This window comes from Polypterus senegalus, chromosome 12, assembly GCF_016835505.1.
Source record: "Polypterus senegalus isolate Bchr_013 chromosome 12, ASM1683550v1, whole genome shotgun sequence".
In the NCBI taxonomy this organism is placed as follows: domain Eukaryota; kingdom Metazoa; phylum Chordata; class Cladistia; order Polypteriformes; family Polypteridae; genus Polypterus; species Polypterus senegalus.
In genome coordinates, this window is record NC_053165.1 from 67,513,419 (window position 1) to 67,540,815 (window position 27,397).

General features: G+C 38.8%; 1 protein-coding gene across 3 annotated transcripts; it reads left to right on the forward strand.

The window, feature by feature from the left end:
• The first annotated feature begins 3,556 nt into the window (after nt 1-3,556).
• stx2b (syntaxin 2b) lies at nt 3,557-27,273 on the forward strand. 3 transcript variants are annotated; one of them, XM_039772052.1, is made up of 10 exons: nt 3,557-4,073; nt 8,284-8,358; nt 8,453-8,552; nt 14,402-14,476; nt 18,739-18,812; nt 19,310-19,418; nt 20,477-20,550; nt 20,799-20,936; nt 22,900-23,010; nt 23,367-23,474. In XM_039772052.1, exons 1-10 carry the CDS (start codon nt 4,044-4,046, stop codon nt 23,448-23,450), a joined length of 870 nt encoding a protein of 289 aa, XP_039627986.1. In that variant the 5' UTR covers nt 3,557-4,043; the 3' UTR covers nt 23,451-23,474. The 3 variants fall into 3 exon arrangements, with proteins under 3 accessions (XP_039627986.1, XP_039627987.1, XP_039627988.1); XM_039772053.1 differs by lacking the exon at nt 23,367-23,474 and adding an exon at nt 25,841-27,273 and having other exon boundaries at nt 3,568-4,073; XM_039772054.1 differs by lacking the exons at nt 3,557-4,073; nt 8,284-8,358; nt 8,453-8,552 and adding an exon at nt 8,559-8,677.
• Nucleotides 27,274-27,397: the final 124 nt, after the last annotated feature.

Here is a 27,397-nt window from a genome sequence, read left to right on the forward strand (position 1 = left end):
CCAATAGTGGGAAAACCATTGGGACAAGCGCGTTCATTCACATGGAGAGTACTTTGAAAGGGACTAAAGTTTCAGTAAGTAAAAAAACGGTTATTTTTGGGGAACCCCTTGTATGTAAGACCACCAACACATCATTATCAGTTTAAAATACTTTGAATGGGTGCATATTCCTCAAAGCACAAACTTGTAGCTGTTAAAGGCTAATATGTGGTCACCAAATGAAATAAAAACTTCAACTTCTTCTAGGCCCATGTGTCTGTACCTTTCTGACAGAACACGTAATGGTAGTTGGGGTGCTGCAGTGATTCTCAAAGGTAAGATTTTTTTGTCTTTTGCTCTTGGTAAACTGACAGTAGGAAAAAGAGGAGTAGAAAATGCAAATCTAATGATGGTAAGTGAAGTGGAGCACACAAGGCCTGAGGTTTATATTCATCAACAGGCAGCCAGTTGTCAGGTGATCCAAGTCAATCTGTCCTCCCAGCTGGTAATGTCAAGTGTAAGGATCTGGTTTGGCGCTGTCAGGTGATGGGAGAGAACAAAGCATACTAGATGCTCGGCTCTTCGGTACATGGAACATATCTTCACAAAGAAGAAAGGACTGGAAGCTTCTGTAGGTGACAGAAAATAACCAGGCCAAGGAGAGTAATCTGGCTTTGGAACTAGACTTCTTCCCTGAGGTTTTCTCCTATTATGTAGTTTCTCCATAGAAAAGGAGTGTGGATAAGACTACATACAATTGTTCATGTGGGTTTTATACGAAGACTTGATAACTTTGGATGTGATTGTAAGCTTTAGAAAGAACAAGTTTGATTGGTGTTTGTGCATATTAAGGCACTTCATTGTCAGTAGATTTAATGGTGGAGCGGATTGACTTTAGAGAAATGGCCTGTCTGACCTGAATTAGAGTGGTGAATTGTTATAGGATGTCATTTATTGCATATTCTATATAATAAACACCACATATTTGGCCAGACGTCAGTGATCAGTTTTGTAGTCGTGTGCCACCCTTTCTAAGGTTGGATATTCTGGACATTTGTTTAAGGCACTGAGTCGGTATCTAAATACTGGTGGGACATTTTCATGACACGAGTGTCCTGGGAACAACTAGCAGGTGCCTTTATCTGAGATGAGCGCAAGGTAGACCCATATGTCAACCCGTATGGCATCTGACTAAGATGCCTCCATTACTGAACAAACTGACAAAACATCAGAGTTCAGCACACCATTTATCCTCGGGGGAGATCAGCATTTGGTATGTTCCGAGTATTCAAAAAACGTGGCCAGTCAGTTCACCATCTTCACTCTGCACCTGCTTGGAAGTGGTAAGTAGCCAACTGAACCTGAACCCTTGTGCTTCACAGGGGAACTGTATTTGTTTTAATGATTTCTTAAAACAAATGTTAACATTATATCTAGCCCCAACAAGAAAATGTTAAGGCTGATAACTATGGAAGAAATTATTTTCCCTCTTAGTTTAGCTGAGAGAATGCCAAGTGTTTTTATTAAAAATAATAAAAACAACTTCAGGGGGATTCTATGAATGTATGAATCTCATTTTGTGAAAGTCACACGATGCTCTTTTTAACTCTCCCAAGTTGGTCTACAACATGTCCCGCTTGTAGAACCCTTAGGCGAGATGGCAATATTACATTTTGAGCTCTTTAATAACAAAACATGTCCTGTGTCTATAAAGGGTGAGTTTGGTGGTCATCCAGTTAATATGGCAACTGAATTCCTGCACTGACTTCCACTCTCCGTCAAACAATGATGATTGCCCCCTAATGATACTTTTGCACTGATCCAATGTCCTGTCTCGTACTGTTTTCAGCCTCATGTTGTAATCCCCCAGAGGGCATGGCTAGTGGTCATCTTTAACTCCATATTCAGGAGTTTTTCTTCTGTTTTTCTTGTACTTTCCCATTACAAATACACCACAAAACCAAGAAACAGACTGGTGTGGAATAATACCTTATAGTAAAGGCAGAGGGCATGACATGTTTGTACTCCAAGTTCCAAGGAGCACCCCATAGCAATGCAGAACACTGAAAGTCACATCACTGCTCTCAATAGGTGGTGCTCACTGGGTTATAGAGCTGTACAGTACTCTGTGAAGGGGTCTTCACGCTTGGTTGATGACATTCTTTACCATTGAATCAGTTTATGGGAATAGAGGTCTTCATGAAGCAGGAACAAATCACAAACAAAATTTAATAGGAGGCGTCTGCACTACATCTGTGTTTGCATTGATAGGAAGAGGAGAGTGTCCACAGCTAGAGTTTAGTTGGCCCAAACATATGGATGCATATAAACCAGTGTATCAAAAAGCAGGGAGGCTTTGGCAGGCTAAATGGACACAGTGCCGTGCTTCAGAGCTGCTAACACACCATATGCAGTTGTCTTCTGTGGTCACATATTCCCCCAGCTTGACTGCTACTCACTTGTCATTAAATGTGACACGTGCCTGCAATGTAGCCTCAACTGGGTTGATTGGAGGGCAAAATAGTGGTGTGTCTTCAGTGATGAAAGCAGATTCAGCCTGGAAAGACATGAAGGTCCCATATATGTTGAGCAGAGACATGGTGAGCAGCTACATCCATCATGTACAGTATATGCCTGTGACATACAGGACGTTTCATGGACACGGTGCTGTCAGGTGCTATCAGGTTCAGGGCTCATTTACATCTGGTGATTGTAAAGGGCATAGCATCCAGCAGTTCCATTCTTGCATGCATTTACCAGTATGTCCTTCCAGCATGACAAAGCCTGCCCGCCCAACTCCACTGAGTGCACCAGCAGGCAGAAGGAGCATGGAATGACATTGCAGCAGAGCACGGTGTGGGAGATAGATAGATAGATAGAAAGGAAAGGCACTATATAATAGATAGACAGATAGATAGAAAGGAAAGGCACTAATAGATAGATAGAAAGGAAAGGCACTATATAATAGATAGAAAGGAAAGGTACTATATAATAGATCAATAGATAGATAGATAGTAAGGAAAAGCACTATAAGATAGATAGATAGATAGATAGATAGATAGATAGATAGATAGATAGATAGATAGATAGGAAAGGCACTATACAGTGTAATAGATAGATATTGGCAACACTGTTATTCAAAACATTTTAATCAGAAACATGCCTCTGGTGTTCAAAGTGACACAGGGTTAATACATGAATTATAAAAGAAATTAGTGTTTAGAACAGACACTCACTTCATATTTCAATTTTTTAAGAGAATCACTTCTCCCGTTGTGTGCATACTGGACTAAATACTTGTATTGCCATACAATTTGGTTGCTAATACCTTCGTGGCTATTACAGCCATAAATATAAACCAAGACAGTGTAGAAACACACAAGACAACATCTTATGCCTGTTAATTACTTGTTTCACAAATATATATCACTTCTTTCAAAATAATATTAATAAAACATAGTTGCCGGTGTGCCGTGTCAGACAGTCCCAGTTTGCTGACAAGTGCAGTCCGCTACTATAATGCGCGCACCCGGCGTTTCCATGGTTACATATCAACAGTGTCTTCTCGGGCCTCCAAGTGGCTGAGATAATGCTTGGCATTTATCATTTTTATTGCAGGCTGCTGGAAGTTGTAAAACCTGGACGACCACGGCGACGTCGGCCTTTGGACGTTTTGTTTCTTTCCCAACGATTTCCCAGCAGAGAAACACCATCAGGTTGGTGTGACAAGACCAAAGAGTCGCGCGGCGCTGCCACTGCCCTTTGGTTCCCTCACTCTTTACCCCGCCCTTCTCATCCTCGGCTCGAGCTGTCAACTGACGTCGCCTCCTCGCGGCAGGACAACGGGTGTGCAGCGGGTTTATCCTCTCTTCTTTAGAGGCTGTCTTTCTTCTCTCCCAGTTACTCAATTGACCAGGACGACTCAGCCCGAGGGGACTTAACAAATGAGAAGTTTGTTGTGCATGAAGTAAAATTAAAGTAGTCGCTTCCGCGCCTTTTGGGAAGGCAGTCGTCAAGGCCGTGAATTACATGGTTTGTTGGGTTTCATCGCTCGCTTTGGTGTAATGAGGGACCGCCTGGCCGATCTAACAGCCGTAAGTACCTTTTTATTTATTATTCTGAGAATATAATAAGGTGGGGTACATGTATTTAGTTACTGTTGTTGGGACACTTTCACTAGGGGTCAGGAGAGGCTTCATTAAATGGACTTTATGCTACCTTCGTTTAATGAAAAATTCACCATGTGCTTGCAGAAAAGTTAGCCGTGTATGTTTTTAAAAAGCTGAAGGTTTTCGGGCTGCTTTGATCGTTTATTCACTTTCACCACGGTGTACACTTCTTACCCATTTTACAAATCGCACCTTTGGTTTTTACTCCCAGGAGCCTCACATGTTGTGTGCAATAAAAGCTCATCAGTTGGAATCCGTTAACAGAAAAAGAACTCGTCTTGACAACGCAATTGGGCGCGACCCCCGTGATCGCCTTTTGATCGATTCTTGGGTTTTTCATCACCCCATCCCGTGAGTTCGAATTCGGAGACAAACGGATAGGCTGCCGCCCCCCGAGGCGAAGGTTTTGTGTAGTCTCGCAAGTTCTCTCTTTAAACACTCGAACCAGTTTGACACGAGCGCCATACCATGTTTCAAATATGAAAATATTGACTGTTGGGGAATAGCACTGTCGTCTATGTTTAAGGTGGCAATGAGATGTTTACTACAAACATTAGTTACTACAAAAAAATTGGTGAAAACATTTGTTATAATTATGACACAAGAAGTGGATGATTTGTTGTCAGGCTTGTATCTCTCAACTCATGCCTACAAAATAAAACACAATCCCATCTCTGATTCCAGCGTCCTTGATACCATGGAGTGGACACAGTCCATAATAGGGCCAATCAACTCACTTGGCTGGAGTTTGCATGTTCTCCCCGTGTCTGCGTGGGTTTCCTCCGGGCGCTCCGGTTTCCTCCCACAATCCAAAGACATGCAGGTTAGGTGGATTGGCGATTCTAAATTGGCCCTAGTGTGTGCTTGGCGTGTGGGTGTGTTTGTGTGTGTCCTGTGGTGAATTGGCACCCTGCCCAGGATTGGTTCCTGCCTTGTGCCCTGTGTTGGCTGGGATTGGCTCCAGCAGACCCCCCGTGACCCTGTATTTGGATTCGGCGGGTTAGAAAATGGATGGATGGAACTCACTTGGCTAGTTGGAATAACATAACATGACATACTAACACACTCTCCAACTCCCTTAACAATTCTCAGTTGATGGACACGAGCAGTTTCTGGAAAGAAGACCGGACCCAGCAAATTAAATGTGCAATTAAAATACATTTAAAAGAATGTTCAAAGGAACTTGTCTGCTGCTGAGCCATACAGCAACAACAACATTTATTTCTATAGCACATTTTCATACAAACAGTAGCTCAAAGTGCTTTACACAATAAAGAATAGAACAATAAAAGACACAATAAGAAAACAAAATAAGTCAACATTAATTAACATAGAATAAGAGTAAGGTCCAATGGCCAGGGGGGACAGAAAAAACAAAATAAAAACTCCAGACGGTTGGAGAAAAAAATAAAATCTGTAGGGAGTCCAGACCATGACACCGCCCAGTCCCCTCTGGGCATTCTACCTAACATAAATGAAACAGTCCTCTTTGGATTTAGGGTTCTCACGGAAGGACTTGATGATGATGATGGTCACGTAGACTTCTGCTTTTTAATCCATCCATCAATGTTGGAGCATCATGAAGCTTTGAGTAGGTGGAGGTGGCACAGGCCACCACCACAAAGAAACCGGAAAAAGAAACAGAAGAGAGAGTAGGGGTCAGTACGGATTTTAGAGCCACGTCAAGAGAAGGATCTTGTTAGCCAGAAAGTTTGATAATTTTGAGATGTGTCATCTGGCATTGATTTTTATATTCAATGTTATACTTACTTCTAGTTTTGCTGAAGTTCATTTTAGATTTTATTTAATTACTAGCTGAGCTAGCTGTCTGAGGAGGAGGAGGTTAAGAGCATGTGCTGATATAGCACGTTGCTACAGGTTGGAGGGCCTACCTGCAGGGCTGGATTTAGGTTAAAATCATACCCAGGACAAAGCAATTGCAGGTTAAGATGGGCTGAAATCGACTAATTAACATACACCTCAGTGTTTAATGTTTGAAGTGCAACAAGCATGTCTCTGTTACATGCCATTTAGAACTGGATACGTAAAAGCAGCATTAGTATTTGTGATGCGCCATTTGTTGCAATGACAAACGCAATGCATATGTGTCTGTTATATGCCATTTGGTATGGGATCTGTAAAAGCAGTGTTAATGTTTGTGATGTGGCATTTATTGCAGTGGCAAATGCAATGCATTTTATTACTAAAAATGTTTGTGATGCGCCATGTTTTGGAGGGACATAGCAACCAAATGGACATACAGACAGACACACACACACTTATCCTCTTGTTAAGGCAGATGAGCTATGCTAACTGCCTAAGATTTAAGTCTAAGTAATTAACATAGATCTCAGCATTAACGTTTGCATTGCAGAATGCATGTCTCTGTTGTTGGCCATTTGGTACGGAACTTGTTAAAGCTGTGCTAATGTGAAATGAGGAATGCAATGCATATGTGTCTTTTATATGCTATTTGATGTAGGATTCGTAAAAGCAGTGTTAATGTTTATGGTGCACCATCTGTTGGAAAGACAGAGACATAGGAACTGGTCAAGACACAGACACCTAAACTCTTTATTTGGAATAATGAACTTTTAAGAATAAATTTTGTTGAATTTAAAAAATAAGCATATATAACTTGGATTAAGTCTGTTTAGCATGCATACTCTGTTCAATTCATTGTAAAAATGGGTGGGTGCAGGTTTGAGTGTTTCCTGGGCTGGCTTGTCCAGGATTATTTCCTGCCTTGTGCCCGTTGTTTTCAGAATAGTAGTGTATATGGATTAAGAAGGCTCTGGATTTGCATCAGTGGATGGGCAAATAAAAACAGACTAACTGCTTTTATGTTTTAATTTTTTTTCCTCCATGTTCCTGTTAGATTCATTCACTCAAAGCATAATTTTGAATGCTTCCAATAGCTCTGTGTGCTGGTCAGAAAAGGCCATAATGACAAATTATAGCATGAAAACAATATGGCCTTTTGTTTCCCCCTCCCAAGTAATTGGTGGCAGATTATCAGACTGGGACACATTACAGTGCCCACTTGGCACAAAGACACACACACACACACACTCCAACACCCACAGTCAGTCACCTGGCACCAATTTAAAGTCACGCTGCCTGAATTAATATAAAACACACATCTTTGGGATATGAGAAGAAACCAGTCAGTCGTTCACCAAACAGATCTTTATTATCAGTGTAACATAACATTAGGTGAAACTGTAAGTGTATGTCTTCATGTGCCTTGAAGTGGTCAAGGGCCCCATCACCGACTGGTTTTTGCCTCTGACCCTTGAGACCCTGAACTGTATTATGCTATTGATGATTGTTTAGATTTCATTTATAACAGATTTATGTTGTTTACCTACATACTGAGGGGCTGGCCTCACAAAGTCTTGATTGAGAATCTCTGTGGCCAACATACATTTATGTGAAAATATTAATAAAGTATCAGTAACTAAGAATCAGAATTTTTTGCCACTCTCTGCTTTTGGTAAAAATTGAAAATAATGGTCATGTTGCCTTAGCTAACCAGTTAGGCTTTACAATTTAGAGAAATCTGTATCTAGAAAAAGGAAAACTGTGCTATCATCATGAAACTCTCATACCATGTCAAGAATATGTTTATTCCATGAAAGAGTTTAAGCACACTGGTTTTAGTCTTGTATTTGTGAGGTGTGCCTTAAAATTCACTCCTTTAACAAGTCAGCGTCTCCATTCCACAGCACTAGTTTCCAGAAAAGATGTTATTTTTCCACGTTCTGTTCCACCATTTAAGATCTTAGCTTTATAATGTGCTTTCTTTACAGATTTTATTTATTCTGCTATATATGTCATGTGTAAAGACGACAGATGTCAGAAGACGACAGACAAGTAAAAGGTGTACACAGGGGGAGGTCTAGAGGGTCTTTTCATTTATGTGTCTTATTTGTTGTGTTTTTCTTCCGAAGCCGTGTGTCCTTCTTTCTTCATTTGTAATAAAACCTTTCTTCACTTATATGTTTAATTGCCTTGGCATTTTCTTTTTTACTTTGGGGGACTGGAAGAGCACCCCCACAGGCCACACATAGTGTATTTAATAGAATGTATAGATAGATATATGAGGAGGATCCTTTTTTTTTTTCTCATGCAGTGTAGCAAACATGACGATGAAGAAGTTGCTGTTACCGTGGAAAAAGACAATTTTATGGATGAATTCTTTCAGAATGTAAGTCATATAAGCCATATTTTAAGAAATATTTTTACAAAAGAGGTCTCCATCCTAAATGATGAATTTTTGTTTGTCATATTATCCTTTGAAGGTTGAAGAGATTCGAAGCATTATCGCAAAAATAGCAGGTGATATTGATGAGGTGAAAAAGAAGCACAGTAACATCCTGTCTGCACCAAATCCTGAAGAAAGTAAGTGTTGGCTGTAAAGCAGATAAGCTTGTGGCAGTGCCTGACCTCAGCTGGCTTCTGAACCTCAACCCAAAGAAACGAGGGCTCAAAATGAGTAGAGCATGCTTATTAATTTCATTTAACGGGTAATAAAAATAAACTTCTATTTTGCTTTGAAAAAAGTTATAAATGTTTTAAGTGATAAAAAATGTAATTTTGAAAATAAGAGCACTGGCTTCCTTCTAACGAAATACATCTTGGATGTCCAATAGTAATATGCCAATAATCCCTATAACATAACATATCTTTTAGCTTTCGTACTGATGGCTTGACACATGAGATGTTAAGTATTGTTCTGAGATCTGAGTCGTGTCTGGTACGGGCTAAGAGTGAAGGGCACAGCTCACAGAAGCTTCTTTACACAGTGGTGCAGTGTGTGACACCATTCTTAAAGTTACAGTTACTCTTTTCCTAGCATTAATCCATACTTGTCCAGAACCCATTTTATCCAATTTAGGTTTTCTGTAAGCCACAGTCTGGCCTGGTAGCTGGAGTGCTGGAAAGAACATTGATCTGCCGCACTTTAACGACTCTCTAAGCATATTTTTAAAAGAAGAACTGCAACATATCAGCTGTTCCATTTCAATCTATTTGTTTCAGTAAGAAGCAAGCTTTATAACTGTAGTTACATGTTAAGGGACCACTTCAGGGCACACAACGCATTACTTTCTTTATACTGTATTGAGGATTTGTTCTGTTCTGTGTATTGTACTCTATTGACCCCCCTTTCTCTTTTTGACACCCACTGCATGCCCAACCTACCTGGAAAGGGGTCTCTGTTTGAACTGCCTTTCCTAAGGTTTCTTCCATTTTTTTCCCTTCTGGGTTTTTTTTGGCAGTTTTTCTTTGTCTTCTTAGAAAGTCGAGACTGGGGGGCTGTCAAGAGGCAGGGCCTGTTAAAGCCCATTGCGGCACTCCTTGTGTGATTTTGGGCTATAAAAAAATAAATTGTATTGTATTAAAAGAAAATGTGTATACTGTGGCTACCATCTTCCTTTTGGAGTTCTCTCAGGCATGTATATCTGCAGATTTTAAGTGCTGTTCTTACCCAAAAGAAAATGAAATATTTTGTAAACTCAGCGTTAATCACTTGCCTACTAAAACAGGGAAATGACCCCATGGAGTATATACAATTATTGCCCAATTCCTTTAATGAATGTTGAAACTAAATTGTTCTCTAAGCTTTTGAGGCAACTACAATCTGTTATTCATATGCTGATCCATCCAGATCAGACTGGTTTTATTATAGTTCACCATACACTTGACAATGTCTAACATTCTGGACAAATATTAGCTGCTGCCCCATCTCCATTTCATCTGGCTGTGTTTTTGAATCCTGTTACAGAAAAAGCCTTCAACCAGATGAAGTGGGGATTTCTGTGGCAGGCATTGAACCTGGTTGGGTTTCATCAGCATGATCACATGGCCGTGGTTCTTATTAATTTGAATATTTGTTGTCCTTGCCAAATTTTCAGAGGTGCCAGGTTTCCCCATTACTCCTGAATCTTTCCCTTCAACCCAGTTGCCTTGAGAAGTCACAAATTAATCGCCCAAATCTCAATGTGTGGCTCCCATCATAAAACAAAACTGTATACAGATGATCTTCTACTCTTCCTGGATAATCCCCCAACTACTCTCCCACACTTTGCACAGTTATTTAATTTCTGTGTCTTTCAGGTTACAAAATAAGCTGGTCTGAATCGGCTCTTTTACCTCTAAATGTGATTTGTAAAGTGTGTTTCTTTCACCTCAACATCCCTTTAGGTATTTCAATTAAGTACTTAGGTATTGACATCTCTTCACTGTAAACACAATTACTCTTAATTATCGCCAGACTTGACTTCTTGGTCATTTAGGCCTTCAGTCTTTCAGATCTAGCTTGGCTATTAAAATGAATATGGTTCTCCGTCTTAGTTGTGTTTAATGGGGGCAGAAAGTGGAAGCACTGCATTAAGTACAGATCCAATGTAAGGTCACTTTTACCTATCTTGATGTGAAACAAAAGAAGATCTGCTATAACACACTCCATATTGATCTGAGGCAAAGGTGAAGTGGAGTTTCCTTGCTGGATATTGAGCTATACCTTTGGGCTTTTACACTTTATCCAGTCTGGCATTGGATATCCTCCTGTGATGACCCTCACTCAAGGCTACTGCTAGAGTCAAATAGGGTATCTCCAAGTTATATTCCCACCTTCCACTTGTCTAGCCATAAACACTGCAGTGGGCTGGCACCCTGCTCGGGGTTTGTTTCCTGCCTTGCACCCTGTGTTGGCTAGGATTGGCTCCAGCAGACCCCCGTGACTCTTTAGTTAGGATATAGCGGGTTGGATAAAGGATGGATGGATGGATAGATAGTCATAAACATTGTCATCACAAGTCAGGAGTTCACTCTTAACTGTTCAGCAGATTGCACATTATACCTACCTTATGATTTACCCTTAAAGGGGCAGGTAACTGCAAGTGTTCCTAACCTGCTTGCCATTGTCAATTCCCGATATGTTTCTCTCAATATTATTAAGACATCCAGACATGCAGATATGTTGAAGAACACACACCAATTCAAGGGTTTACGTAGTTTTTCACAACACTATAAACTTGCGCCCCAACTACCATAAGTACAGTTTGACCCCTTTGTTCTTCAAATCTGACTTGTAATGTAGTGGCCCCTCTGCCCTCAGAGGAATTGGTGCACCATCTGGGGTTTGTTCCTGCCAGTGTTCCTGGGACAGGCTTAAGCAACCCATCATCCTAGTTTGCAAAGTGGATGTTATCTGTAAATAAAATCCCACTTTTTGTAGTTTACAGTAAAGTCAAAGCAGTATGCATATTCCTGAACTATTTATCAAGTAGTCCTATTGTTGCTTTACCTTATTTTATATTTTATTAAATGTAGTGCAATATATTTACCAGTTATTTTGCTTTTTATGCAATAATAAAATACTGTTCTGGGAAGCATTACATCTGGGCAAATGTCATTAGACAGGAAAGCCTGGGGAGGAAATGTTCTGTGGGAAGGATTTCTGTAAAACTTCTGCTGACAAAGTTTCACAAATCACTCACATTTCTGTTTGCGTTGGCATGTGAACAATTGATGTGAGCAATCCTTGTCATTTTTTTTTTTTGCACCAGTAGGCAACATGTAGCATGTGGGGAAGAATTGTGTGGTACTCCATACTCATAACAACACTGTTACCACTGTCATTACATTTTCTTTGAACAGAAAGCAATTTTTGCATTTAAATTCTACTCAGAAAAAGCATTTCATTTACCATAAATCAGCCTTTCAGGTTCTGGGAACAACGTGGACATATATTTTTTTTTATCTATTACATAATAAAACACTAGTATCTGTGTGTCCAGTCCCTCTGAGCACTCTAATTGGTCCACTTGAAATTTGGTGACGTGATGAAAGAGGAAGTGTGAGCGTGAGACATTTATGGAGGATTAAAGGCATCTGGGACACGCAGAGCGATTCACTTTCAAAGATGGCTAGTATGAAACCAGACCGGAGGCGAGAAAAGCGCATCGAAAATAATGACAGTCAGAGAAGTAGACATTACAGGAATGGGAACAAGAGCGGCAATGCTGGTGAAGAGATGTTTAGACACATACGGATACGCAGAAAGGCACTGAAGGTACATGCAGGTCAAGAAAGAGCAAGTATTTTTAAAATATTTCCATCACCAGTCTGCAATAGTTACCATGGCTAATTGTTAATTATTTAATAGTTAAAAATGAATATAAGCATACAATCTGTGGAAATGGCTTCATCTTTTTCCATAAACCCTCTTGGCATTGTTCAGCTCCCGCTCCAGGAGCACAGAACTACCCAGGAGTCCTGCATACACACATGTGCACGTCCATATAGAGCCAAACATGCTCACCAGTTAGCCACCTGAACCTGAAACCTAAACATGAAACGAGAATTGGGTATAAAGCGACCAAGTGGCTTCAGCCGTGGTGTACACCACCAGCTCCTAGTCTGCCTTTGACATCAAGTGAAAGTACAGTAAAGATTGGTTTTATTTTTTTAAACACTAAACAGACTATGTTTAAATATATGAAAAATTCTTTAAAAAAAATCTTTAAACATTCTGTTCTAAAATGACATTTGAATAACATCCATTGATTGAGCGCCCTCAATTGTATTGCATCATTTGATTGAGCAGGCTGGTGTTGGTTGAAGTGATTTTCTGCTTGTTACATAACGTTAAGTGTTCCAGTCTGCCTGTGCAAACTACAAATGACTGAGACAGCTAATGATACCATAGACGAGAGTGGCACACACCCCAGCCACGGAATGCAGACGTTATTGGCTGCTCAGGCATCTTTTGTTTGGAAGTTGTGTGCAATAAATTCCTGATCGTGTAGCGGTGGATTCAATAATCAGGTCAGGAGCCTCTTAACAGTACATTTACTGGGCTGGATGACTTGTGGGGATTTTTTTTTTGTTCTTTATTTCGCCTTATACAGTTTCTCGTATTAGGAATTTGTTAGTATTCGCATACCCCTTGGGGTCAGATCGCAGGGTCAGCCATTGTACAGCGTCCTGGAGCAATTGAAGGTTAAAGGTCTTGCTCAAGGGCCCAGCAGAGTAGGATCTCTTTTGGCAGTGACGGGGATTCGAACAACAACGACAACAACAACATTTATTTGTACAGCACATTTTCATACAAATAATGTAGCTCAAAGACCTCATGCTGCGTGTGCAACATTTACAGATGTTTCATTTTGAAAATGAAGAACTTGTTCTATGATTGGTTTTACTGTCTCCTAAACCTATGAACTAGTGAAGGTGGCCTTAACAAAGAAATTTGAGTGTGCTGGTGTTGTGACCATTAATTCTAAATGTGAGATTGTGGCGTACTTTGTCTTGTATGCATATTAAGCAAGATATCATATCTTGGGGGCTCCACGCTGTTTGATTTTAGGAAGTCTACGCTTCCATAACCCTTACTCATACATTCCTGCAAACAGTTTATCTGTAGATAGCTTCAGCACAGATTTGTAGCAGACTATAAGAAGACATTTGAGCGTGACCAGCTCACTTATTGTAGTAGTATGTTCTAATCAAATGCTCATGAAGGGCCTCTGGTGTCTTAACTTGTTATGGGTGTGTGTCGCTTCCATTTGTGGAGCAATGCAAGTCTTTAGTCGGTAGATTGCCAATAAGATAATGGCCCCTGCACTTAAAACACCTTTTTAAGACATTTAAAAGTATAAGTAGTCAGTGTGGTGACTATATTAAAAACAAACAGAGCTCACACGTCTGCCACTTTGCTTGTTTTTTTAAGGGTTTAAAAGTTTGTTTATTTTTTTTTTTCCTCATCTATTTATTTATTTATTTGTTTGCCCAGTACTTGCCATATTATTTCTTAACATAAATGAAGCAATGCTGCCTTCCGGTTCATCTGGAAAAAAATATTGGTGCAACTGTCTTCTTTTGTCAGCAGTGTATTATGTAATATACAGTAGGTTGCACTCACCTCTAGTTCTGGCATGTGACAAGGTCAAGATTTAGGTAAACGGAATTATCCCATAATTCACCTGATCATGTGCAATTAAGGTAAACGACAAAACTATTAGATAACAACACACAGACAAAGATATGGTAACCTACAGGAAAAGGAAACTCCATTCACTGTGATCCAGTTAATATGTCACTGTTACTAAATGTACAAATATTTTTCTGTAATCTAAGACTGCACGGTGTATTGTATAATTTAGATAACCTGGTCTTTTTCTGAATTTAATATTTTTGAGTTAAGTCCTTTGTATTGCATTTTTGAATTTGTTTTATCTTTGTAGAAACTAAACAGGAACTTGAGCAACTAAATAATGAAATCAAGAAGAAGGCCAATAAAGTGAGATCAAAGTTAAAATGTAAGTTTCTTAATCGTGTGTAACTCCTTTAAAAGAAACATAACTCTGTAGCAGGTTGAATTTTGGAATAAATAATGATTTCAGGTGACACAGTGGCACAGCAGTTAGCACTGCTGTTTTTTAGATCCAGCAATTGAAATTTGTGTACAGTATCCATTTATTTATTGATTAATTGGCTGTATTATTGATCCTGTGAGTCTGCATCCTTGTTATTTTATGTTTCTGCTGCTGTATGCATGTGATTTTCCCTTTTTAATGAATAGTGTATCTACCCAGATCTAGTTCTGGGCTCAGATTCTGTGGCAGGGTCCATCTTCATGCCTTATTCTCAATACTGCCACGAAAGTTGCACATGTAACCCTCAACTGGATTAAGCAGGAGTGGGAATGTTAAATTATTGAGACATCTTCACATTGCTATTATTTCAGATGAAATCTGCAAAAGTAGAGCAACTGGTGTTGTGTTGTTCAGCCTTTTTTTTTTGATGTTGCTTCATTTAGTTAACATTCAGTGTTTTTACATCTGACCAAAAGTTTCAAGACAATGATATTGTTGTCTAAGGAGGGGGTTTCTTACTGCTGTTTGAGATCAAAAGTATCTTTATTTTATTAATCTGTATTGCAGCCAACAGTTTGCCAGCATAAGAAAAAATAAATACATCTGTGGACATTTTTATTTCCTGGCATAAAGTTATTGAAGACGTTGTTGGGTTTCTAGTAGGAGAATAATAATATAATTCTTAATACTAGCTCCTTATTTTTGGAACATGACCTGCTTGATTGCATCTCTTTCCTACTAAGTTTGCTTTTCTTCCATCTTTTAATTCAGTAACTAAATGGCAGATTAAACAATCCTATAGTCCTTATTTTTACATTGCATCATTTTTAGTCCGTTGACAGGCCCAGGCTTTGTTGTAACATATTGTGCATCTTAAGTCCAGTTTAGTGACTGTGCTAGGAGCTCTATACTAGCAGGTTGGATTCCTCCTTATAAGTAACAAGTAATTATTAAGTGATAAACAGAAGAGAGAATACAAAAGAAATACAAGGACAAACTGTGTGGAATCACAGGTTAGGTTCTGTAATTGTGTGGAATTTGTGAGACTTGACAGGTCTGCTCCTGCACCCTAAGATTAAGGGAGGTCCTAGTCACAAATTATGTACAAGTGATGCCCAACTGCCAGTCACTCAGTAATATCCCACATAGGATCTTTACCACAAGCGTACAGTATGTAAGAGGCATGCCTTAAGCCTGTCACTCCTTAGTACTCCACATAGGGACTCGCTGTCACCAGCACTAACAGGCATATGGGACTCCCAGAGACACAAGAGGTTCAACTCCCATTTGGTTAGGCAAGAAACAGCAATTGTACCACACCAGGGGCCTCATGTATAAACGGTGCGTACGCACAGAAATGTTGCATAAGAACTTTTCCACGTTCAAATCGCGATGTATAAAACCTTCACTTGGCGTAAAGCCACGCACTTTTCCTCGGTACCTCATGCCTTGTCATGCGCAAGTTCTCCGCTCGGTTTTGCAGACTGGCGGCACCCAGCGTCAAAGCAGTGCTACTGTTCCTGTGTGGTTACTCTTTATTTTCCTGACACCGCTTTATAAATACACTGAAACTAACCGCATATTGTTTATAGGTGTAATGCATCTGATTGTAATTAACTTATAACAATATAATGGTCCAGGGAACAGCCATAGTATTCCAAATACCACCGTGCATAAGCTACCTCACTGACATTGGCGGGCAAAGGAGCCACCGATTCTTTTTCTGCCCAAGGCCACCACAAGCCTAGAACCGCCCCTGAGTACTGCTGCAATAAATAATTTCATCGAAGTGAAACCCATGTTTAATAATATGCTTTAACTCCTATATCATCATAGAAATATCACGTATACATCTCAGTATTTTAGTTATTCAGAGAGCTGTAATATCACGAATGTAATGGATTCTGTGTCCAGTTGGAGGAAGAGAGCTGGTTTAAGAAACAAGTAGTGATTCACACACACAGAGCACATAGAAGATCACATACAAAACAAAGCATTTAACGTGCTACTTTAATTACGATGTGATTTGAGAAACTGGTTAATTAAACGATTTTAAGATGAAGTTTATGATGTTCTACTTTAATGACAAAATAAACTACGTGATTAAAGTGGAAATTTCGAGATTGAAGTTGACATTTCGTGCCTTTTTCCCCACTGTGTGCCTTTTTTTTCTCTGTACCCTAAAAAGCTTTCGTATGACACTCAGACAGTGGGCTACGACTCGCCTTTTCACGGTGACTGATATCTGAGCTTTCAAGTTTCTCCAACACGCTATGTCACTCGATCAACTTCCTTTTCTTGATTATACCACGGTTTAATTAAACAAATAGTATATTTTTCCTTTGCCTCCACTTGGTATTCGCTGAAATTGTTATATTTTCCCCCATGCTTTTCCCATTGTCTTTTCACAGAAGGCTGAGCTTAAGGGCGTTTTATTATTTTGCATATTCAAAGAGGCGTAATTCTGGGAGGAGTTGGGGCATTACATAAAGCGCGTGCACGAGCGTTACTTTTCACGCTGATCGGGATTTATGTAGCGGAAGAACGTGGAAGCTGGAGTACGCACAGATTCCTGCATCTGGATTTTTCTGTGCATAAGCACATTTCGGCTTTTGTGCTTATGCCATGTTATAGTGCGAGTTCTACGCACGGCGTTATACATGAGGCCCCAGGTGCCCTAATATTTACTTCAGTTATTCAAGATATAAAGACAAAGTATAGAAATGTAAAAGCAACATGGCATTCATTAAAGTATAATAATATCAATAGAGAAGAGAAGAAAACTATATAGAAAATGAAACAGATAGCAAAAGTTAGGATGTAATCTTAGGTAATTTTCAATAAGGTTTTTTATGTCAAGGGTGGATGTTGTCCTGGGCATCATTTTCATTTAGAGGTTGGTGTGATGCTTAAGTTACATTTGCCAACATGCTGACAAAATGGTCATTCTTTCTGTCTCTGACATGTCTCAACTATGTCTCTGAGATCGCGTCCAATGTCATTCTGCTCCTTTGTTTCTTCTTCTTGTCTTTATGCCAGGCCATTATTTATGTAGAAATTACAGGTGGGGGCCCCTGGGACATGTGATATTCCACACATTTGACTGGCTAGCTGTCCTCCTTAATGGATGGCTCTGCTCAAAGTCTTTGATCCTTTACACACCTCTGCAATCTTTCCTGCCCCCAAGTTCTAAAGTGACATTAAACTGCTTTTGATTCTGTGGCATTGGTACCATTTTCTGTTCCCGCTACCATTAAGCAGTAAATCGTCTGAAACAGATGCATTAATGTTATAAACTACTGGTGTAGTACAGGAAGAATATACTGTATATGAGAGAAAAACTTTCAATGTAAATTGCCCCTGTAGTTAAACTGCTATAAGCCATCAGTAACTTTAAAAATAGATTTTACACTCCAGAACAATTTCAACAAATTTCTTCATGTACTGTATCTGTATTTGACAACAATATTTTTCATTTTTAGTCATCACAACTACTGTAAAGCAGCAAAATGCAAAGGATTTCCTGTTGACAGTGTCTGGCTCTGTTGCCTCTCAGCTGCAGAGCTCTTGGCCTACTCACTGTCTCTGTGGAGTTTGCACATTCTCCTCATGCGCATTTGGATCTTGTCTCAAAGACTGCATGTTGGTTTAACTGATGACTCTTTACAGACATTGTACGAGAAATTTACGGTTTGTGCAGGAATGTGCCTGCCTTGCACTTGATGGTTTTGGAAGAAGACTTGCCTCTCGGTGATCTTGCAGTGGGGCTTAGAAAATGAACAGACTACAATACTTAATATTATGTATATTCTTGAAATTTTGAAAACAATTTTACATTGATGTTAAATAAGGGCGGTGCGGTGGGTAGCACTGCTGCCTTGCAGTTAGGAGACCTGGGTTCACTTCCCAGGTCCTCCCTGTGTGGAGTTTGCATGTTCTCCCCGTGTCTGCGTGGGTTTCCTCCCACAGTCCAAAGACATGCAGGTTAGGTGCATTGGCGATTATAAATTATCCCGTGTGTGTGCCCTGTGATGGGCTGGCACCCTGCCTGGGGTTTGTTTCCTGTCTTGCGCCCTGTGTTGGCTGGGATTGGCTCCAGCAGACCCCCGTGACCCTGTAGTTAGGATATAATGGATGGATGTTAAATAAAATGCATAACTATTGTAGATTTCAATACATGTAAATCATTTCATTTTATTAACCAGCTATGGAGCAAAACTTCACTCAACAGGAAAATGTTAACTTGACTTCAGTAGATCTTCGAATTCAAAAAACACAGGTATGTTCTGTCTTCGTTTGGTTATAATTCAAAATTTCATTGTTCACACATGCTGCATCACAGGATAGCCAGAAGCCTTCTTTAGCTGAGGCGCACCCTAGCAGAGAGCCTGACCTAGATGACATGCCAGTCTATTACTGGATACGGGTACAAGCAAGTATTTACATTGGGCTAATCGTAAGGCAGTAATCAGTCGAACAGCATGTGTCTGACCTATGGAAGGAAATTCGCATGACATGTGAGCAGGCAAAACCCAGACAGAGGGCGCGGCGCCATCGCTGGGAAAACAGCCTGGCCTCCAAATGCCTTTATAACATTGGGCAGTAAAATTTAATGAATACTGTCATCCATTGCTTTTATATTCATTCTAAGACAGATACTGAATATTCAAAATAGACATTGATGGTAATTTAGCATTTTTTTTATTTAAGATGTTTTATATTATTTATGTTTAATTTTCCCTTTCTAAAATATCTTTGTTTAATAAATATTTCCAGCATTCTGTGCTGTCTCAGAAGTTTGTGGAAGTAATGACGCAGTACAACGAAACTCAAATTTCATTCAGGGATAGAAGTAAAGGAAGAATACAGAGACAACTTGAGATAAGTAAGGTGTAATATGTATTTAAAAGTTCTGATTAATTGCAAGTATGTGTGTATTTAATGTATTATATCAGATTTTTGCGATCCCCATGTTGACATGTTGGTGCATTTGTCAAAGTCATGACACGGGGCATGAAATGCTTCTTTTTAGGCTGTGGCCCCACATTTAATGATGCTGTGCATGCTGCACCTCTCTGTGCTACAGTTTACAAGGGTATGACATATGTTGCAGGGAACCTATGTGCAATTATGTAGGCCAAAATATAATTACTCAGTTTTACTAGAGTAAGTCATTATATTATAAATGACTGAAATTGTTTTATAACCTGGGTAATGGAAAAAGAACTCCAGATTTCGATACCTAATACATGAATAAACTGAAACCATACAAATACAATTTCTGTACTAACATATAAAATTGATTTTTTTTGATCCTCGTCTTTCTTGTGAAAACTGTAGTGTTGCAGTGATGGGCTGAATTTTGACATTTTTAGTTGCACGTTGATATCAATGTAAATGTGTTGACTCCAGGAAGCATTCCACTAACAACTGAAGACACTTGGTCATCTTCCAGTCTTGTGATAATGGTGGGCTGCATAAAGGCCTAAAACGAAATGTTTCATGTTTTACAACAAGATGGTGCACAGGCTCAACCATGTGAGTCAGCCCACTGTGCTCAAATTGTTGAAATGGAAGATGTGCCAATATATAACACCAGTGGATTTTGTCATTTGGGGTTGTGTGAAAAACTTGGACCACCTGCACATGAGAGTCACTGAAGCTACAGCAGCGTTTTCTTCTGGTGTGCTTCATTGTACCTGCACAGAACAGGAGTAGACCTTGAAATGTTTGTTGAGCAACAAATGGTGCTCCCTTCACAGACCCATTAAGGTATGAAATTACATTTACAGGTTTACTACATATCATATAAGGGGTTTACAAGATTTACATGAGTTTTATTCCATATATAAAGAAACTGACATTTTGAAATCCTGGAGATCTTTTTCGATGACCCTATACTTTTGCTCGTCTCTCTTCTAATTTGAGTGTTTATTTGTCTAGCTGGAAGAGCAACTTCAAATGAAGAGCTAGAAGAAATGCTTGAAAGTGGAAATCCTGCAATATTTACTTGTGATGTAAGTTCCATATTTATATCTCCATGAAAGCAAACATCATTTTTCTGTTGTGAATTTCTTAATGTAATATAAAACAGGGCACTAACTAGCTCTTTTTGTGTGTAAAAATTGAATTAATATTAATGACCAACTTTATATAAGAACAACAGAAGTTTGACAAACGACAGGAGAGTTTGTTAACAATTGTTAGGGCTCTATTTTAATTTTAAGTTAAAACGTTTGTTTGCCTTCATTTTCTCCTTTTCCAGATTATCTCTGATTCAAAAATTACTCGTCAGGCCTTGAATGAGATTGAATCCAGGCATAAAGATATCATTAAACTGGAATCAAGCATTAAGGAACTGCACGATATGTTTATGGATATGGCTATACTAGTAGAAACACAGGTATCGGAATTTTTGATCTTACAGAGAATACCATCATGGTGACTAAAATAAGTCTTCATTAGCTGAGCGGTGTTTGCACTGAATGATGTGTGTCTCTATTTTGTATTTTTTAGTTTCAAATACATTTACACATAAAAATCACAAAATGTTTTGATGATTTTTGTTGAAATTTCTTTGTGATAGAATACATAAATGTTAGATTTTTTCATAGTAGTTCAGGTCACTCAGGTGTGCTCTTACGGCTTGTCAAAGAGTGTGAGTCGGGAGGAAACCGAAACAGCCCTGTTATAGTGCAGTCTTAGTCTTTCACCCCCAATATATGATGTAACAATATATATGTGTTCAATATATTTCACGCAGCAAGGCAAAATCTTATTACATGCCCTACAGCACAGTAGAGACCCCCACGCTCTGTGGAGCGCTCTGATTGTTGACTGGGGTTTTGGTCTGGCCATGCTGATTTGTCTGTTTGTCATTTCTGGCTACTGGAAATTTCCTGGTTTACTTTATTTTACTTGTTGTTCATTAAACTTCATTAAATATCTCCTTTTTGTATACTTGTTCACTACTCATACATCGACTTACTCAGGATCATAAATAGCTATGGTGCATGACCGGAGACATTCCTTGATGGGATGTCAGTACTTCTTGGGGAGCACACTCGTCACTTGAGTCCAATTTAGAGTTGCCACATAACTGTAATATTGTGTGGTTTTACTGTGACAGGTTTCTGTGTGCTTCATTCTTAGTTTAGGCATTTCTGCTATGGGAGGCTGACTTAATCTAGCCAGTATTTTTGTGCATTTATCCAGTCTCCATATTCCTGTCACACAACAAACAAGAGCAGAGGAATTATAGCATCCTGATTGCTTCTTAACCTTTTTCATTCCAGGAAAATTTGTTCCAGAAGTTACCAGTTTCATGTCCACCCTGAGCCTTGGGCCATTGGCCTTTGGCCTGGCAGTTGAAAAGCAGCTGTTAATGAAAGGGCAGGATGAAGCAGTGGCAGTATGCTAGTGAAAGATGCTTGTTGTGGCCATGTGTGTCTCTCCAGATAGTGTAATGTGACTGAAACATGTAAACCTGGACACACTTGGACAGTAACTGTGTATTTACAGGCACCTTAATAACCCAGTTATTACAGAAACCTGATTTTTAAATTGCCATGTAAACCATGTGTTACTCACCTTATCCTAGTAGTGTGATGTGTTAGGTAGCCTGAAAAGTACTTAGTTTACCAACACATTAAATATTTGCTCTGTTCCAGACAGGTACTTAATTATTTTGTCAGTTAGACAAAAGTGAATTTGTGACCATAGCAGAGAACACATTGGTATAACTCTCAAGACATTTAAGTTAATGAAGGCACTGTTTTCCTCATCTGTAATATAAAATGAATGACGTCAAGTCCTGACATTAAATAGGCTTGTAAATGCTGATTGGGCAGTCCACATGTGTACCTTCATGTCAGTGCAGTACTTCTTTCCATTCAGCAACCATGTTATACATTCAGTTAACAATTCTGTTTACATTAAGGCAGTTTACTTTATTATATGTAAGGGAGACAGCAAACAGAAAAAAACCCACTTTGTGCAGTGAATTTGGAAAAATGTTACGTTATAAGATTTTGAAACATTTAGGCCCACGACAGTAAACATCATTGATTGGGTTGAAATTATCTTCATTGAAGGTCAAGTGAATAGACATGTAAAAAATATTTGAAATGATGAGTATCTTTCATGACTAAATTGTGTCGTTTGTCAGAAAGTATGCCTACTTTGCAAAGATTTGTATAAACTTTTATTTTTGGAGAAATATCTGGAATAGTAATAGTAAAGCTTCTTGACATGACTAAGTAAAAAGTATAATGTATTAATTAGGTTTGAAGCTGCTTTCAAATCAGATTTTCCGGTTTATATTACTAATTCATTAATATATTATTTGAATGTGTTTGTTTCACAAGGGTGAAATGATTAATAGCATAGAACACCACGTGTTAAATGCTGCCGAGTATGTGGAACATGCCAAAGAAGAAACTAAAAAAGCTGTGACTTACCAGAGCAAAGCACGCAGGGTGAGTCCGATATGCCCAATTTAGACCCAGTTGCCTGCTGTGAGCAGCAGGTTCTGCTTTCGAATGAGGGTTCTGGGTGAAGAGGAATATTGATGTGTTTCTAATTTGAACTGTTAATATTGCATTTTAAAATGTTGCCTTTTTACCTTTCATGGTTTAACAGCCATATTTATAACAACTGACTTGATAAAAACTTCAGCCTTCATTTTAATTTTTAATTGCATTTTGTTTTTAGCTAATAATGTTTATTCTTTTGAAACAAATGGCTTTGTTGCTTTGCTGAGACATGTACTTAGTGCTGCTTTGTGTTGAATGGCTGTAACGTAACTTAACTGTTGCTTTCTCTTCTCTGACAGAAACAAATTGTAATTGTCATAGCTGTGTTGGTTCTTCTAGCTGTAATTGCAATAATAATTGGTCTGTCAGTGGGAATTAAGTGAATTCCTGATCGTTTCCTGCACTAGGTAATTATTAACATTACTAGCACATTTACTTGCTTTTTAACCTCTTTCCAAAATGTGTGATCAAGTGTAATTTACAGAAAAAATATATTTAAACAGTACAGTACCTTAATGTGTACAAATCTTAATATTTCATTTGTCTGTAGTACAAAGTAATTATGGGAAGAGCCTTCAGTTCATAGAGTTGTAACTTTTTTCTGTGCAATTTATTGTAAAGAACAATGCAGCTGAAAGCACTCCTCAGCGTTGTCAGTGCCAGAGTAACAGAGTGGTTCCTAACCTGACTCGTGTGGTCCAATATGGCATGCAGGCTTTCTTTCCAACCACCCTGGTCATTGGAAGGCAGTTCATGCCATGGAATTCACCATTTAATTAGACAGCTTGGTCTTCCTCTTATTTCTAATGCCTTACAGATTCCTACTAGCAATGTGCAAACAGCATGACATGTTTTTGTAACACTCAGTAACCATTTTTTCATCTTGCTTTTTTTTCTTTGCCTTAAAGGATACGTATGGTATTTTTTAAAGATATGTATATGCATTTGCCATGCAAATTTGCCTTCCAAAGTCCATACATTTTGTTTAATGTCTTGCCTGCACTGGCACTTTACAATGGAGCACAAAGCACCACCAGAAAATAAAAGCCTGAAACTTACATGTCCTCTTTGAGTTTTAATAAAAGAAAACATGCCTTCAATGTTTCTGACCCAGGTACTATTTTTCTTGAGGTAAAAATGCATTTGCTATTTGCTTGTGTGCATTCTTACATAAATATAAAACAAAGCCGATCACTCGGCACAAACTCTTTACTATGATTTGGTCCATTGAGAGGAGACCATGTCCTGGGGGAGTGAAAGGTTATTGCAGAAGATTACAAGTGCTGAGGGAGTGTGCACGGCTGGTTTACTTTTAAAATGGCTGAATCCTATAATATTGGAGTCTTTTGTTTAAAAATGACATGCTTGAGCTTTTTTACCATATGTGTGTAACTGCAAGATACATATACATACATCAATACTCGACAATTGTTCCGGCTAGAAAAATGGATGTACTGTGTAAGTGTCAAGGAGTTTATTTTTTGGTTTTATCTGTTCTCCGTTAATTCCAATGTTAAAGCAGGCAAGGGATTTTTTAAAAGTTACAGAAAGTGATGGACTTTGTAAATGGATCTGTGTTACATAGCAGATGCATAATGTTTTGGAAGAAATAACTGACTTGAAAAATACCAAACTTATCCTTCAATTTAAGGAGCTACTTTATTCTATGATGAATACACAGAAGTGAATTAAATCACATTTAGCTGCCCTGTTGCTTGTCGGTTTTTTAAGGAAAAGGAAAACATTTAACTTCCCAAGTATTAATTAACAAGCATCCCTTAATCCATCCATTTTCTAAGGACTGTAAGGACAGCCCTGCCAGAATTAGATGGGATGGATTCACCGGCACAAGCCAGGCAATCGGTACATTTAGGACATCTGAGATGAAACACAGGCAGCCTCGAGGAGCTCATTCTGACTCCATGCAGACTGTGGCTTGGCCTGTTGGGCCCTTGAGCAAGGCCCTTAACCTGCAATTGCTGAGCGCTTTGAGTAGTGAGAAAAGCACTATATAAATGCAAAAAATTATTATTATTATTATTTGGATTCCAATCCCGGCTCATGGAGCTGCAAGGCAGCAGTGTTACCCACTGTGTCACAGTGTCTCCCTCATAATTATCCAGTAAACTAAAATAAAGACCAACATGGAATGCAAGTGTAAGTGGAATGGGGTGCATTGAAAGGTTATTACTTGTTGAGAAGTAAAGCCACTGGCATCTTTGGAGGTTGTAGACTAGAGTTAGAACCAGCCATCTAAGTAAATGAGCCAACCATTCAACAGCAGAGTTTGGTCTCTCAACGATGTCATCTATGAAGACAGAAACTGACAGCACTGAGTGCCTTGGGCAAGAGCTAATAACCATTGTGTGAAGTGGGGCAGTCTGTTCAAGCTGTACAAATCTGCTTTGTATGTCAATAATACTGTCCCATCCCTCTGATACCAACACATTATTCTTTAGGATCTGGAAAGTCTGTATGCATGGTTCTCCAGTAGATCCCTGATACATAATTGGATACATTTTCTTTGGTATTGTGGAACATTAAAATCTCAATATCAAAAATTGTTAATGACACTAATTATACTAAATGTAATGAAAATGATACATGCAATGTTGCACTTGGAAAGAGTGGAGTTCCTAGCTGTTTGTAAAAGGATGCTGCCAGTATAACCATTGCCCTCACGTCTATAATGTTCCACTCATTTAAAACTCTCTGGCTGGCATTTCTTACTATTTTTTTAATGAATGCCATTATGTAATCTTTCAATTTTCAGAAAAAGATTTTTATAGCTGTCTGTGCGGTTGTTGGCCTCATCATTTTATTAAGCATCGTCACAGCATCGGTGGCATAACTTCTTCCATTTGTGCCAAAGGAGAGGCTGTGACCTCCAGAGGAGAAGATAACCTTGGCCTCCATTAAAGCTGAAGACGACAGGATGTGTTGAAGAACGCTTTTGTGTTAGTTTTAAACCAGCACCATTAACAGAATACCCTAACAGTAAGCACATTTATAACTGCCCTTCAATGAATTCATATTCATAAAAATAATCTTTGTGTTTTATGTCAGATTATTACATTAATGTGTAATAAGATAAGATGCAGCATATGATGGATGTCAGACCAGCAAAGATGTGCAGCAGGGGGCTCTAGTGTTGATATCCCAGCATAGCTTACCATTAGGAAGTGTAAACCTTTCATTTTAATTTTTTGTTCATTTAATTTATTGTTTTTAAGACTGACTTCACACCTTATATTCAAATGGTTTTTACATGGTAATGTTTTAAGATTAATTTTTAGACATACTGCTGGCAATTAAATGGATAAAATATTTAAGGGCTTTAAATGATGCTGTGAATTTTTTATCTTAATATATTACAGTTTTAAATTGCTTAACTGCCAGATGAAAAATGCTTTGACCTAAATATAAATGTTTAAGTCTTGGTTCAGGCATATCCACATCTGCGTCTTCTTAAGACCCCCACGTCTTCACATACTCCTTTGTATTATGGTAAGGGTGGGTAGCAGGACGTCTTTCATAAGATGGGCTGTAACGTAGCATGATGATACACTCGAGGCTGAAGGGATGTGTCACTCTGTACAAAACATCCCAGTTTCAGAACAGCAGCACACCCACCGGTGCATTACGTGACTCAAATGGCTTGTTGCTGTGGCCTACAGTATTTGCTTATTAATTTCAAAGGTTGATATAACTTTAAACAAGTGTTTTTGATTTTGTTCTGCTTTATCTTCTTTCTGTCCTTATAAAACTGGGCTCACTTGTTGTGTTGTGGTTTATTGCCATTTTGTGTTGCATGTGCTCATTTCACACATTTTTCTGTCATCCACTTCAAAGTGAGCCAAAGGCTTTATCTACAAACACTGAAGACACTCTGGGGGTGCAGAGCAGACCCTTCTGAAAGGGCACATTTTGAAAGTGCGTGGCTAGAATGAGACCCTGTTCCATCTAGGAGTGTCCACTCCCATATATCCTTGTTAGCCACTCTTGTTAATAAAATAAGTTTGTTACTATCATGTTGTTTTTTTATTATTATTTCCAAGCTTGTAGATTTTTAAGTAGAAAAACTGTCAAAATGACGTTTTTGTCTTGGAGTGAAAACTATTATTACTGCCAGAAACAGATTGACTAAGAATGTTACACATGTTTAAAGTTTTGACTATACTGTAAGTGCCTTCTTTCTAAATTTTTTTAAAGGTTTACAAAGTACACTAACCAAAAGTGCTATTTCTTATCTAAATCTGTCTCTTGAATATTTATGATTTATTTTGGCTGTTTTACACAGGATATGTGATACTTACTTTCAGAACTGAAT

Excerpts from the sequence above, each read along its gene's own strand:
- stx2b (XM_039772052.1), top strand. The coding sequence starts at position 4,044 with ATGAGGGACCGCCTGGCCGATCTAACAGCC. Across the intron at positions 18,813-19,309 it reads TTCGAATTCAAAAAACACAG|CATTCTGTGCTGTCTCAGAA; the intron begins GTATGTTCTGTC and ends AAATATTTCCAG. Across the intron at positions 19,419-20,476 it reads ACAGAGACAACTTGAGATAA|CTGGAAGAGCAACTTCAAAT; the intron begins GTAAGGTGTAAT and ends TTATTTGTCTAG.